This window comes from Sarcophilus harrisii, chromosome 1 (assembly GCF_902635505.1).
Source record: "Sarcophilus harrisii chromosome 1, mSarHar1.11, whole genome shotgun sequence".
Lineage (NCBI taxonomy): Eukaryota > Metazoa > Chordata > Mammalia > Dasyuromorphia > Dasyuridae > Sarcophilus > Sarcophilus harrisii.
Genome location: NC_045426.1, coordinates 10420836 through 10434624, shown reverse-complemented (window position 1 = coordinate 10434624; position 13789 = coordinate 10420836). Strand labels below are relative to the sequence as shown.

At 40.9% G+C, this 13789-nt stretch overlaps 1 protein-coding gene across 5 annotated transcripts in view; it reads right to left on the bottom strand.

Moving 5' to 3' along the window:
- The window catches only part of CACNA2D3 (calcium voltage-gated channel auxiliary subunit alpha2delta 3), a 1010949-nt gene that overhangs the window by 204731 nt on the left and 792429 nt on the right, over window positions 1-13789 (bottom strand). For all 5 annotated transcript variants that reach the window (XM_031952127.1, XM_031952119.1, XM_031952106.1 and 2 more), the window contains one exon: window positions 13588-13671. In XM_031952127.1, the coding sequence (XP_031807987.1) occupies window positions 13588-13671 (84 nt within the window). The remainder of the gene's footprint in view (window positions 1-13587; window positions 13672-13789) is intronic.

The window sequence follows — 13789 nt, the reverse complement described above, 5'->3', positions numbered from 1 at the left end:
CCAAGGCAGGACTAGCAGCCAGGAAGATCAAAAACAGTCTCACACAGAAGGTCATGTTGGAATTAAAGCCTAAAGGAAGTTAGGGATTCTTAGATATGTAGTTGAGGAGAGAAGGCATTCCAGGCATAGGGTATAGCTTGGGCAAAATCACTGAGGTCAGAGATGGAGTGTGATGTGTGAGGAATTGCAGGGGCCATAGAGTCCATGAAAAAAGATGAAGGTATAAAAAGTCTAGAAAAAGTAGATGGGAGCCAGGTTGGGAGGGATTTTGCCTGCTAAATAAAGAGCTTTGCATTTGATTCAAAGATGGTCTGAAGTTTCCATTTTTTAAGGTAATAAGAAACTGGGATATTGAGGACGGGAGTCACGTCTGATTTCTGCTTAAAGGGATAAGACGGCTTGGTCTTCACCTGAGTACTCCACTAGGTCCATTTTTATGGCGCCATTGAGTCAATTCCTCTCTGCAGCACTTAAAGGGAATTTTAGTTTCTGCTCCAGCTTCATACTGAAAATAACTCTTATTTTCTATAGCAGCCCATTATGTTTTATGAAATACCTTCCTTCTAACAACTTTGGTAAAGAAGGGAATACAAGTTGGATTATCCCCATTTTGCAGATGGAAAAACTGAATTTCAGCAAGATTGAGCATCCAACCCGTACTTACATGGTAAGAGGGAGAACTTAGATTGGAACCCTGGAACACTGACTCAAAATCTAGCACTCTCTCTGCTTTAAAACAAAATGTCACTTGTCAAGAAAATCTCAATTTGGATGCTACCTGCTTATAAGATACAGGGAAAGTCAGACTAGAGGACCTCTTAAGACCGATTCCAAATCTATCATCCTGTCATTTTCCTCCTGGGGCTTTGCTGTGCCCTTGGTGCTAAAAATGACCTGAAGTGAAGACTAGAAGAGTAGCAGACTCAAGAGAACCACTCATCCTGAGAGCCAAAAGAGAGAGGAAGAGATGTATCAGAAACCAGATGGAGGTCCTGGAAACCTCCAGGCTGATCCAATGGAGAGTGTTGGACATAAAGGTAAAGGAGAAAAAGTGACAAAGTTATCCAATCCCCTTGGGTTCTCAAATCCAGAAAATGAGGAGATTGGACAATATGGCATCTCAGGTTTCATCTAGCTCTAAATTGATGACTCTGTGATTGATTAAAAATATCAAGGGTTTTTTCCTTATTTTTTTTAACACTAAGATCAGTTTGAGAAGTCCTGGCTTCTGATTCTCAACATGTTGGAGAGAAATAATAAAAGTGGAAAGGTAAGTGAAAAATGGTGTTGAAGGCCTTGAATGACACTAACATTTGGTTCTCCCATTAGATCGTGAGCTTGCCAAGGGCAGGGGTTGCCTTTTGTCTTTTTTGTGTATCTCCAATGCTTAGCACAATGCCTCATGTATAGTAGATGCTTATTATGTATTAGCTACCTTACTGTACACTTATCATCTCATCATAGTCACCTGAGCCCTGGGGACGGAAGGACCCCAGACCCACTTCCAGCCAAGTCTTCAGATCTGCCATTTGTCATCCTTTTGCCACAAAGAAGGTAGACAAACCATCAGCTAAGGTGGAAGGCTCCCTGATGGAGAAGCAGGAGGCAGCACGTAGCAGGCAAGTCCAACCCCTGCCATGACTTTGTCCTAATGGAGAAAGCCTAGGACTCTATACCCCAAAGTCTTGAGCACATTCAGGCTTCCAGGTCAGCCCTCCACCATCATCCCGAGAAGTCAGTCCTGTGGGGATGGAGCCTGGAACTGCTTTTGCATGGGCTGCACCCAGAGCTACTGAAGAGCCAGAAAAAAATGGTCTGGTCACCAAAGTCCTTGGCTTTATTAAATGCTTCAAACTCAGAAACAGATAGGATTTTATCATGGGAAATTATATTAAAGCAAAGCCTTCACCATCTGCTTTTTCGGTGCATCTTAAGAACCATGGGACCTTCCCATCAGATCAGCATCTAAAACCTTCCTTGTGTGTCAGACTCCCTATCTGGAACCCTATTTTTTTTTTGAGAATGGGAGCTCCCTGAAATCTGGGGTTGTCTCATTTTTCTAGTGGTATCCCCATAACTTAGAACAGAGTTTGGCGCATAGAAAGTACTTAATACATTCTCCACTCCTTCATTCATAGTAGGAAATATTTCCCTTTGAAATTTCCATCTTCTTTGAGCAAAAGAGTCTTAAGATGGAGGTGAGGTTATTTCAGACATTTGGAAAATTCTATGATGTCACTCTGCCAAAAGGTGAACAAGTCAGATCCTTTAAGTAATTTCAGGAGAAATGGCTAGAGAAGCAGATAAAGATGGCAATGATGTTTGAGATTTATCAGCTTTTTAAGCGGAGGGTTAACAATAGAGTTTGCTGATCCTCCCTTTTTCCTCTCCTGCTTTAACTCTCTGGGAAAATGGAGATTTTGGAGGAAGTGAGCTCTCTCTATAGAATGGCATCCCCTCTTACGGAAATGATTCTGAAAAGAACATTGATGGAACATCTCTGACTCCCTATTAAAAGAGAGTTAGAGGGGGCAGCTAGGTGTGCAGTGGATAGAGCACCAGCCCTGAAGTCAGGAGGACTTGAGTTCAGATCTGATCCCAGACACCTAACACATCCTAGTTGTGTGACCCTGGGCAAGTCACTTAACCCCAATGAGAGAGACAAGAGAGAGGGAGAGAAAGAGAGAAAGGAGGGGGGGGAGGGATCAAGAATACAGAAGTCAGATATGATGAATTGCTTCATTGTTCTTTCTTACCCCAAAGAAAGTTCCGGAAAGTGAGGCACAGTGAAGTAGATGATCAGGAGGAACCAAGGATTGGCACAGAGTCTGGAACACCTGACTTGGAATCTTGCCTCATATAATTATTGCCCGTGTATCCCTGAGAAAGTGACTTAAGCTCCCTTAGCTACACTTTCCTCCGTTGTAAACTGGGATGATACTAATAGTATGTCACCCACGTGGTTATTGGGAGAATTAAACAAAAATAAAATTATATAAGATACATATCTGCAAAATGTAAACACTCATAAATGTACTGTCTTCTCTGGTCTCAGCCCTCTCTGCGTTCTACTCAACTTGCTTCTTGACATCAGTCTTGTCTTCTTGTGCCCCATAAGTACTTCTCTTGTAGACACATACACAGATTTTATTCCAATATGCAATTTTTTAAAAAAAATCTCTTAATCTTGGGTTGCATTTTAAAAATATATTTAAAAGCCCCCATTTTTATTTTGCTGAGGTAACTGGGGTTAAGTGACTTGCCCAAGGTCACAGAGCCAGGAAGCATTAAGTGTCTGAGGCTAGATTTGAACTCAGGTCCTCCTGACTTCAGGGCTAGTGCTCTAACCCTTACACCAACTAGCTGCCACAAAACCTCTTCTTTAATTGTATTTTTTCCCTGTTGAGTAGGAAGTAAGAACCCCCAGATGATTCCTTCCACAAAATAGTCCTTTTTCTATTCAATATTCAAAAAGTTATGTCTCTATTAACATGGTTATCAGAAATGTGGATCAAAGTAATAAAGCAGACACAATTAACCTAGATTTTTAGCAAAATGAGAATGTCTGTCCTCGTGACCAAATGGAGATGGAAAGGTTGGGTCATCATTTGGGTATGTAACCATCAATGCTCTTTGTCTATATGTGCAAGCATTAATATGATTTGTTGATGGACTTCCTCATCTGGAAGAGGTTGAGGAGTGTGAGAACTTGGAATGGAAGTGTCTTGGAGAGAGGTGTTTCACGATCAGACATCTTGCATCTGATTCTGGTCTGATAACCAGCTTTGATGCCCAGGGCGCCCAGAAGCAACTTTGCAGAACCCGCCCAGAATTAGTGAAGTCAATGGCTGATCCAGCAATGATATCTTATTTAGATGGGAACTGGGTGGGATCAGTATTGTAACAGACACTGTCCAGTGTCTCTAGAGATAAGCAAGGTAAAGGGGATCCCCTAAAATATTAGGGGAAACATTTGTATAACTGATTTTGCTGTATTTTTAAAAGTAAATACTTCTGTATGTGAGACAGACACACAAACATAAAGACAGACAGAGACAGAGACAGAAAGAAAGAGACAGAGAGAGAGAGACAGAGAAAGACAGAGAGAAGGAGAGAGAGAAGGAGAAGAAGAAGAAGAAGAAGAAGAAGAAGAAGAGAGAGAGAGAGAGAGAGAACGAGAACGCTTATTGAAGATAATGAGTGAAATAGAATTATGACGCTAATTACTGGAATCTAACAATAGGAAGAACACATTGAGAGGGGGGCTTGAACAGAGATACCCTCAATGCATCTGCGGAAGCCTAAGCTGCTCGAGAAGAAAGTGTAGCTGTTCTCAGGCAGAGAGATGCGCCGAAAGTATTTGCTTCACTTGTGGGTGGAAACTTTTCAAATGATGAGACTCAAAAAGAAGGAACCAGATGCTTGGATTGAACCTATGCAATCATAAACTAAAGATGAAGATAACTTGACAAGGAGATAATTTGGGTACAGCAGTTCTTTTACCAAAGATGGAAGGTAGTTCAAAATTCAAAATGAATTATATATTTGGTATCAAAGATAAAAAGCTCACATGTAGTGAAATCTTTCAACGTCCCAGGGAGCCCGAGTGACCACAGAGAAGTAATTGTTCATTCTACTATAGGTTTCCCAATCCTAACCATGTCTCTCAATATTCTACTCAGTTCTGGGTTCTGCAGGCTTTGCAGGAACTGACCTTTAAGGCCAGTGATAGTGTGAGCATTTCCACCTTAGAAAAAATGTTACCCATCAGGACTTGGTTGAATTTGTTCTCATTTCAGAAATTCATAGAGAATATTATACAATGTTTGTAGTGTACACAGGCTTTTCTTTTCTCTTTTTTTTCTTTTTTCTCCTTATTTAGCAAGACACTCCTGGTCTAGGTCCCATATTTTTTGAAGGACGTAGGAAGCTGCAGGGTCCCAAAGTGGGTCACAAAGACAGGGTGGGGGTTGGAGATGATGTAAGAATGATCAAGGAAGTGGAGGTATTTAGCATGGATAGGAAGGGATTTAGAGGGAACATAATTGCTGTGTTCAAGTATTTAGAAAGTTATATAAAAGAAGAATTAGGCTCTTTCTGCATGGTCTGAGGGAACAGAATCAATGGTAATAGATAGAAGCTAGAGGAAGATGGACACTATTTTTCATTTGTTTGTTTGTTTTAATCTTTAATAACAAAGGCTATCCAAGTGTAGAATGAACCACATTAAGCCTTAGCAGTTTTCCCTTAACTAGATCTTTAAACAGACCCTGGAAGACTACTTATTGAGCATATTGTATAGAAAGCTTTTGAACAGATTGTTTGGAGAATAGATGACGTCTGAGTTTTATCCCACTTTGATATTTCTTGCATTTTATGACAAAAATTTCGACAATGAGAGGACTACCAGCATCACTGAAATATGTGGACACGAAGACCTTGTCCTTCATAATTTGGGATTCTGCTACTCTTATCTCAGCAACTGGTTCCGTCACTGTTGTGTCTTAGAGCCTGTCTATTATCTCTCATTCTGGAGAGTTTCTTCCCATGGTTCCCCAGCCAATCCATGTTCCATAGCTGCACCACAGACCTCCTTTGGCATTGGGCATATTTGATAGGTATGGCAGCACCTGGCATCTTGAGCAGTAGCCAGTCCAGTTCTCTTTCCAATCACGCAGTATGGGTGGGACATGTCTTATGGCTCCTTCCATTACTGATGTGTCATTTCATTCACCATATACAGGCTTGCTATCTGAAAATGGTGGTATTCCATCTCTCTCTTCCTCCCTCCCTTCCTTCCTTCCTTTTTCTTTCTTTCTTTCTTTCTTTCTTTCTTTCTTTCTTTCTTTCTTTCTTTCTTTCTTTCTTTCTTTCTTTCTTTCTTTCTTTCTCTCTTTCTCTCTTTCTCTCTCTCTCTCTCTCTCTCTCTCTCTCTCTCTCTCTCTCTCTCTTTCTCTCCCTCCCTCCCTCCCTCCCTCCCTATCTCTGTATCTTCCTCTCTGTCTGTTTCTGTCTCTCTGTCTCTCTCCATCTGTCTCTTCCTTTCTCCTTCTCTGTCTCCGCTTCTCTCTGTTTCTGCCTCTCTCTGTCTCTCTCACATACACACACACCCACTCACACACACAATTATTTTTTGGAGAGTAACATTGAATTACAGTTGGATGTCAGGTTCTCTCTCCCACTTATCTAAAATATGGTACAAAATCTCAATTGATAGCCATCCAATCTCTTCTTCCTCTTTAATTCTGGTCCCAGATTACTGTCTACCTGTGGCATAAGCAAGTGCATGTACTGATGTACTTATTTAGTACTTGATATACTAAAAGAATGGCCATTTAATTGCATGCCATAGTCAAGGCAATAAGCAATTATTAAGTACCTACTTCAATAGGTACTTGTTTTGGGAACTGGGTTTTAGTGCTGAGGATAAAAGGAAAGCAAAAAAAATATATATATATATGGTTCCTGCCCTCAAGAACTCATAATTTAATGGAGGAGACAATGAGCAAATAATTTTGTAAAAAAAAATCTATTCACAGGCTATCTAGAGGATGTCTCAAAGGGAAGGCATGAGACTGGATAATAGGCGTCCTGGCTTCATTTGGTGGGGTTTTTATGTTGCTTCTTGGGTTGATTTCCTTTGAGCACCCATGAATTGTCTAAGGACACTTTGTTATAGGCTGGGGCTTGAGGCGTTCAGTACACTGCCATCTGGAAGACCTTCAATTTGGACTCAGGATTTGTCTTCTGGTTTTACTTATAGCAAGAATGTCAATATTGACATGATTCACTGCCTTCAATAGGATTTCAGCAGATTTCCTTTTTTTTTTTTTTTTTTTTTTTTGGCCAGGAGTTTGGGAAGCTAAAATCACGAGGGATTCAACTGTGAGTAATTGGAGATTTCACATGATGTGTCAAAACAAAAACAGTTATCAATGAAAAATAATCATTAGCCAATTTGAGGATCAAACAGTAATCAACTCCTTTATCCGTGGACAGAGATCTCATGTTTATAGTACCAACAGGGAAATTCATGTTTATCTAGTACTTAAAAGCAATGGGATTCTTAACATTTTCTGCCATCTCTTCTGCCCTTTTCTCATTGAACTACAGAAGTTCTAGAAAGGGCCTGAAAGAGAAATGGAGATCAAAGGATGCTTTGCAATTTTCTTTGTTCTGTGGGTTACCATGGCCAGAGAGCTCATCATTAAGAGGCCAGTGTAATGGCAATGAGACGTCACCTGGGACTGACTCTACTTGAACTCTCTGTAGCTTGTCAATCCCTGGCAGAGCTCGTGTTTCACTAGTGTAGTCTTCCTGAAAACAAAGTTTACTAGGGAGACGGCTAGAAGCGAAGTCATCCCCACCCCTCCAAAGGATCTCCCAACAGTGTTCATGGTGACAAAGTTTTTCCTTTTCAGTGTTAGGTGGTAGAAAATGTACTGGGCTATTTGCAATAATTCTCTTCTTCTCTAGACATGTCTTTGGGCCAGACACTATATCAAATTCATTGACATCATCTGATAAAGGGGCACAATTAATACCTACACCACCAGCCTCCCTAGAGGGACATCAAAAGCAGAGGTTGCCATCTATGGAAAAAGACTTCACAAGTTAAAGCTTTATTGTATTTCATTATTGCTAATGATATTATATATGTAACTTGTACACATACTGGTATGCTTGCATATATGTGCATATTTAAATTGCATAAATGTATATACACTTGGCAAAGGCAGGAGGAGGCAGGTTTCTAGGAATGTGTTTTGATCGCTACAGGAAAACTCTTTCTAGTTATTTAGTTTGGGAATTCCTCTCCATCTTACAATCTTAGAGAGTTACATGGACCTCTAAGAAAGTCAATGACTTACACAGAGTCACATAGCCATTATGGTTACAGATAGTTCTTATACCCAAATTTTTTCTGACTCCACACCAGCCTTGAATTGCAGCATGCTAACCTTCTTCCTTTTCTTTTCCTTCCTTCCTTCCTTCCTTCCTTCCTTCCTTCCTTCCTTCCTTCCTTTTTCTTTCTTTCTTCCTTCCTTCATTCCTTCCTTTTTCTTTCTTTCTTTCTTCCTTCCTTCCTTCTTTCTTTCTTCCTCCTTCCTTCTTTCTTTCCTTCTTTTCTTTCTTTCTCTTTCTTTCTTTTTTCCTTCCTTCCTTCCTTTTTCTCTTTCTCTCTCTCTTTCTCTCCCTCTCCCTCTCTGTTCATATAAGCACAACCCACAGCCCATATCTCTGGTGCTCACATATGTACATGTATGTTCTCAACCACCTAATGGATGAAATATCACAACTAAACACAATGTCCCTCTTAATTCGGATTTTGTTTGGACCTTGGTGACTTGATATTATGGTAGCAAAACTAAGCATTTTGGGCACTCAATAAATGGGATCGCAGGATCCTAGATCCAGAACTGGTAGATGAGGAAACTGAGACCTGTTAGAAATAGATCTTAAAACATGGAGAGTCCATTCTTCAGGGACCACTGAATAGGCTGATACCAGTTTTCTGAATGTCTGGACCAGGGCAAAGCTTACAGAGACCAATGAAAAAAGTGTCTGGAATTATTTTTTGTCTCTCTTCCCAAATATTGTCAACTGGAGAGTAACAGTAGCTCCTATGTCTATAACACACTCAAAGTTTTTTTTTTTAAGTGATTTATGCATATCTTCAGGGATCTTGTCAAGATCTTCAAAGATTATCTGGAGATCCAGGATGTCCACTTAAGCCAATTGCTTTGTTTTTCTGATGAGAAATATAAGGTGTATACATGTGATAGGACTTTTCTAAGGTCACAGAGGTTTGAAAAATGGCAAAGCCAAGATTTGCACTCAGTTCTTGTGCCCCCAGATTCAGCCCTGGAGTGCCCCAGAGAAATGGGACAATTAAGCTTAGGTGAGCTGACCCAAGTATCAATCAAGGCCTGTGATCAAAGAGCAGCAGAGCTCAATGCTAGAGGCAACTGGGATTGGCAGCGATCCATAGCATGCTGCCTCTCTGGTTGCCACCTGGTGCAGCCTACTTCTGGGTTGGACCCGGCCATTAGGCAATTTTTCCAAGAATTTCCAGAGTCTTTGACTAATTTCTTGCTCTTGTTCACAGCGCTAAACCTGGAGAAGCTTAGCTGACCCCTTGAAGGCTAAACACAATCTGCTTATTTCAAAACCACCAAGTTTCCAGCTGGCTGCCACCCTCCCCCTAGGTCCTTTCTGAGCCTGTTTTTCCTTGAACAGACTGCCTTCACCTAGATACAGCTCGGGATGGATTCCTGTTGATCATTTGGTGGGGAGGGGAGCGATGGCACAAAATTCTACCACCCCATACTACTCATTGGTTGAGAATTAATAAGGCTGAACATAAGATGGCCTCTCTCCGCACGGGACTCTAAGATGGGTGATTTTCGGTTTCCCTCTGGAGAAAATGCCCCGCTTCTTGGGGAGAGAGCCCTCTGGGACCTGAGAATCAGGAGGAGGATTCTGGAGAGGAGGAGAGCAAAGACAGTGGCTGAACAGGCTTGCCACTGTGAAAGGAGGGAGCCTAATGCTAGGATGTAAAAATAGACTCCAGCATGAAGCACCTGTGTTAAGTATCCTCCTCCCCAACCAGCTGCAGCCCGGCTGTTGTGGGTGGGCTGTATTTGGTTGGGGGGGCATAACTGAAGCATGAGATGGAGAAATTGGAGAGGGTCCAGAGGAGAGCTACCAAAATGCTGAAAGATTTAGGAAACACACCATGGGAAGGAAGGTTTATAGAACTCCAAAAGGAAAAAAAAAAGAAAAAAGACTAAGGCAGGATTTTAATTAGAGTCTTCAAGTAAAGGAAGGAGTATGAGTTATGGAGAGCAGCTGTTGGCAGTTTCTCCTGAAGACAGAATAAGGAAAATGCTTACATGGCAGCAGAAGGGATTAGGATTAGCTGAGAGGTGAGCCTGATTTGGATGCCAGTGCTCGCTCACTAGCCCTCCCGCCCTTTCTTCTTACCTTCATTTTCTTTTGTGTTCTTCCCTTCCTCATCCAATTTTATCTCTTCATCTGTCCCCTTCTCTCCCATCACGGGGCAGTCACCCCAATTCATCTTCCTCATAACTTCCCAAGGTAAATCCTTGAAGCACAGATTTGTTTGTGTCCCTGTTCTGAAATCCTCAGCTGCTCCCCATGGCCTCCAGGATGAAGTACAAAATCTCTAGCCTGGCATTGAAAGCCCTGTGAAGTCTGGCTCCTTTTTCCCATGGCTCCCCTTCCTGGACTGCCTTCGGGACAAACTGGCCTGCTAGCTCTTGCGATGTAGGCTACCTCTCTGAACAGGTGGCTCAAATTTGTGCCTTCATTACCTCTTAGAATTCCCAACTTCCACTTAGCACAGTTCAATTGTCCCTTGCTACAAGAGACCAATTAATAGGGTGCTCTCCCTCCTCTCGAGATGACTCCCCCACTTTTAAACATTTCACAAGAGGGAACTTGCTCATCCCTAGCAAGAGAAGGCCATTCAAAGCAGGGAGGGGGATGTTCATCCAGCATCAACCATTGATTCATGTGAGCCCAACTTGAAGTTTCTCTGTACAAGTTCAGATTCTTGCATTTATTTTTGGATGGATGTAGCATATATAGGTTGTGCTGAAAACTTTAGCTTTTAAACTTAAATTTTAATTATAGCTATTAAATCTGAAAACTGCACTAAAAAGACTTGGGACAACTTCAATAGAAATCCTTGAGATCATGAAATATTACATTTTAGTTCTCATATTCTCAAAGCCACGTAGAGTGTCCCATATGCAGCAATTATTCAGTAAATATGTCTCTGATGTAATTGAATTATTTCTTATGCTGTCACTTCTTTCCTTGTAATCAGACATATATGATTTTTTCCCATCATGACTCACACTCAGAAAGATGCATGTACATCCAGCTGACAGTGTATAAATGAAATCAGCACTCTAGCCTCTGAAGTAACCGAGGCTCCTGTAATTCTTTAGTGTAAATCTCCAGAGAATAGCTTTCCACTTTATCTATACTCCACCCCCTAACCCTAGCAGGTGTAGCCGATTGAGTCTATGAAAGAGCAGAACACAGCACTGAAGCCCCAAAGTAGGAGGCTAGAGGGTGTGTAGAAGTCAAGGAAGCGATAAAAGAACATTTTCTAAGAAATGGAATATTTTGATTAAAAGTAGAGATGAAGGACACACCCAACAGGAATAAGGTTAGATGCTAGAGGGTTTATCAATCAGATGATCTCAGGTTCTGATTAAAAAGGAAAATATGACCTAGAAACCAAAATGATTTTTCCAAAGAGTTATTAGCAATAAGAGATGTTATCTAATTGGACATAAGCGAGTCTGCACTCAGTGGATAGAAGGAATTGAGCAATAAATAATCTTCTGGAGCCGGCCCAGGAATCATGCTGCGAACACGGGAAAGAAAAATGAGAGTGTCAACTTAGTTTTAAGCAACAGACATGCTTAGAGATGCAGAGCCAGGAGCTCTGCTTTGAAGCAAACATAGCTAAAATTGAGTTTTTCTTCTTCATTAATTAATGCCCAAATGGACTTAAGAATGGAGAAGCCTGTTGACAATGAACTACAAAACTCACCAGAAAAGAGCATGGAAGAATTCTGAGATCTCAAGAAAGGAAATAAAGAAAAAAGAGCAGTAAAAGAAATGAAAAATAAAATGACTACCGCATTGAAGCATGTTGTTTGATATTTTGCAATTATAGATCCACTAAACCCACATTAAAAGAAAGGTCAACTGTGGATGAATCAGAAAGGATTAAAAAATGTATATCTTATAAAGCAGCCAATGTAGGCCAAAGAGCTCATTGAGAACCATGATGGATGAAGAGTATAAAGATGTGCAGATTATGCTTAATTGCACCAAGTTATTGCTATTTATAAAGAAGAAATAAGTTCACATCACCCTTGCTCACACACTCTATATACAGCCAAACTGAGTTTTGCTCGTTCCTCATATATGGCATCCTCCCATCTTGGAGCCACTGAACAGACTATCTCTTATGTCTGGATGTATATCTTTGTTCCACCTTCTGAGTTCCCTTTGTAACTCAGTGTGTGTCACCCCATGTCTGAGAGGCCTTTCCCTTCTTGATCCCCTTTGGCATTAGCCATCTCTCTCACCCTACCCCCCTATTACATTTTATTTTCTTCATATATAGATATTAGATATAATGAACAGATATTATACATAATAAAATTTGTGTTTTTCTTTTTTTTTTAAAGATGTTCCTTTCTTATTGAATATTCTTGCTGGCAGAAATCATTTCTTTTCTCTGAGGTTTTGTTTGTTTGTTTGTTTGTTTCTTATTAGGTCTTTAAATTCCCAAAATTTAGCACACTTTCTGCCTGACATGCAGTAGAAACTTTTAATAATTTTTAATTCAATGGACATTTTAGAAATAACAAAGCTATACCATCTAAATTCTACTCCAAAGAGACCAGACACTTAAAGAGCAGGACAGCAGCTAAATTTCTAAAACAGATACACTGCGTCTATTTTATAGACAAGAAAGAAAATAGATTTATGCCGGCTCAGAGAGTCCTTGCAGCCAAGGATCTGAAGAGACATAAAACTCTTGGGAAGGACAGATGAGATCCACCCCATATTTCTGAAAGGCATGAAAAATAAATTTGAAAATCACTAATGGATGTAGTCAAAATCCCTTTAGTAAGAGAGAGATAGTATGGGCATATAGAGATGGGGAGGGACATAAAGAAAGAAAGGGACACAAGGATGATACTTCAGAAAGGACCAAGACACAAGTGAGAGAATATTGGGTAGGAAACATGATTTTGTCATCTGAGATATGATGAGGGGGAAAAAAATAAGCCTAAAAAAACTAAATAACAGGGACGGGAAAAGGAACACGGGAACACCTGGAAAGTTACGACTTAATTAAGGACAGTCTGCCTGGATTCGCACAAAGGCAAACCGTGTCTAACAAATCTGATTTATTGAGGAAGTAACAAAAAGACTTGACAGAGGTTAAGTCACGGACATAAGGAACGCTTTTGATACAGCCTTGGAGCAAAGACTAAATCTGTGAGGTAAATAACTCTGGAGTGCCAGACTAAGGTGGGGAGGAGGAGGAGGAGGGAGATGGAGGAAGAGAGAGGAATGAAATGAGATCAAACAAAGAAATTAAAAAGAAAGAAAGAAAGAAAATGTGACAGAGAGCAAGAGATGAGGAGATAACCTGCAAACCCAAAGCCATCATCTCTCAGTGAGCTGTTGTACTAGGTTAAAGGGGCAGCTTTGTCCCATCCTCCTCTGGGTTCCTAAAATAGTGGCAAAGCCTAAATTAGCCTCTTCAGGGTCAAGGAAAAGCTTCTTTGAAGAGGTTGTAATGGGAACCATCAACATAAGAGGTTGGGGATGGGAGGTATGCTGAATGCCCCCACACACATCCAGAGAGAGCAGTAAAATCCAGAAGGAAGAAGAGGGCTCTTGGGTCCCCTTTCTGAGGTGGGCAAGTGGGTGGGCTCCAGAGCAGACTTTGGAAACAGTGGCCAGGTACGGTAGTGGAGCCAGCCAAGGCTCCTGACAAGAGACTTTAAACAACTCACTTACCACATCATCTCGGTCTTCCCATTCCACTTCAGAAAGGTCAACGCTGCTATAGTTGGGTTTCCTCCGCTTCTTTCCCTCTTCATACTAGCAGCAGGAGGGGAAGAAAGGAAAGAAAAAACATATTGGATAAAGACATAGCCAGCCACCACAGCTTTTTTCCTACTCCATATCTTGGTTTATAATTGGAACTATGAAGGGGATG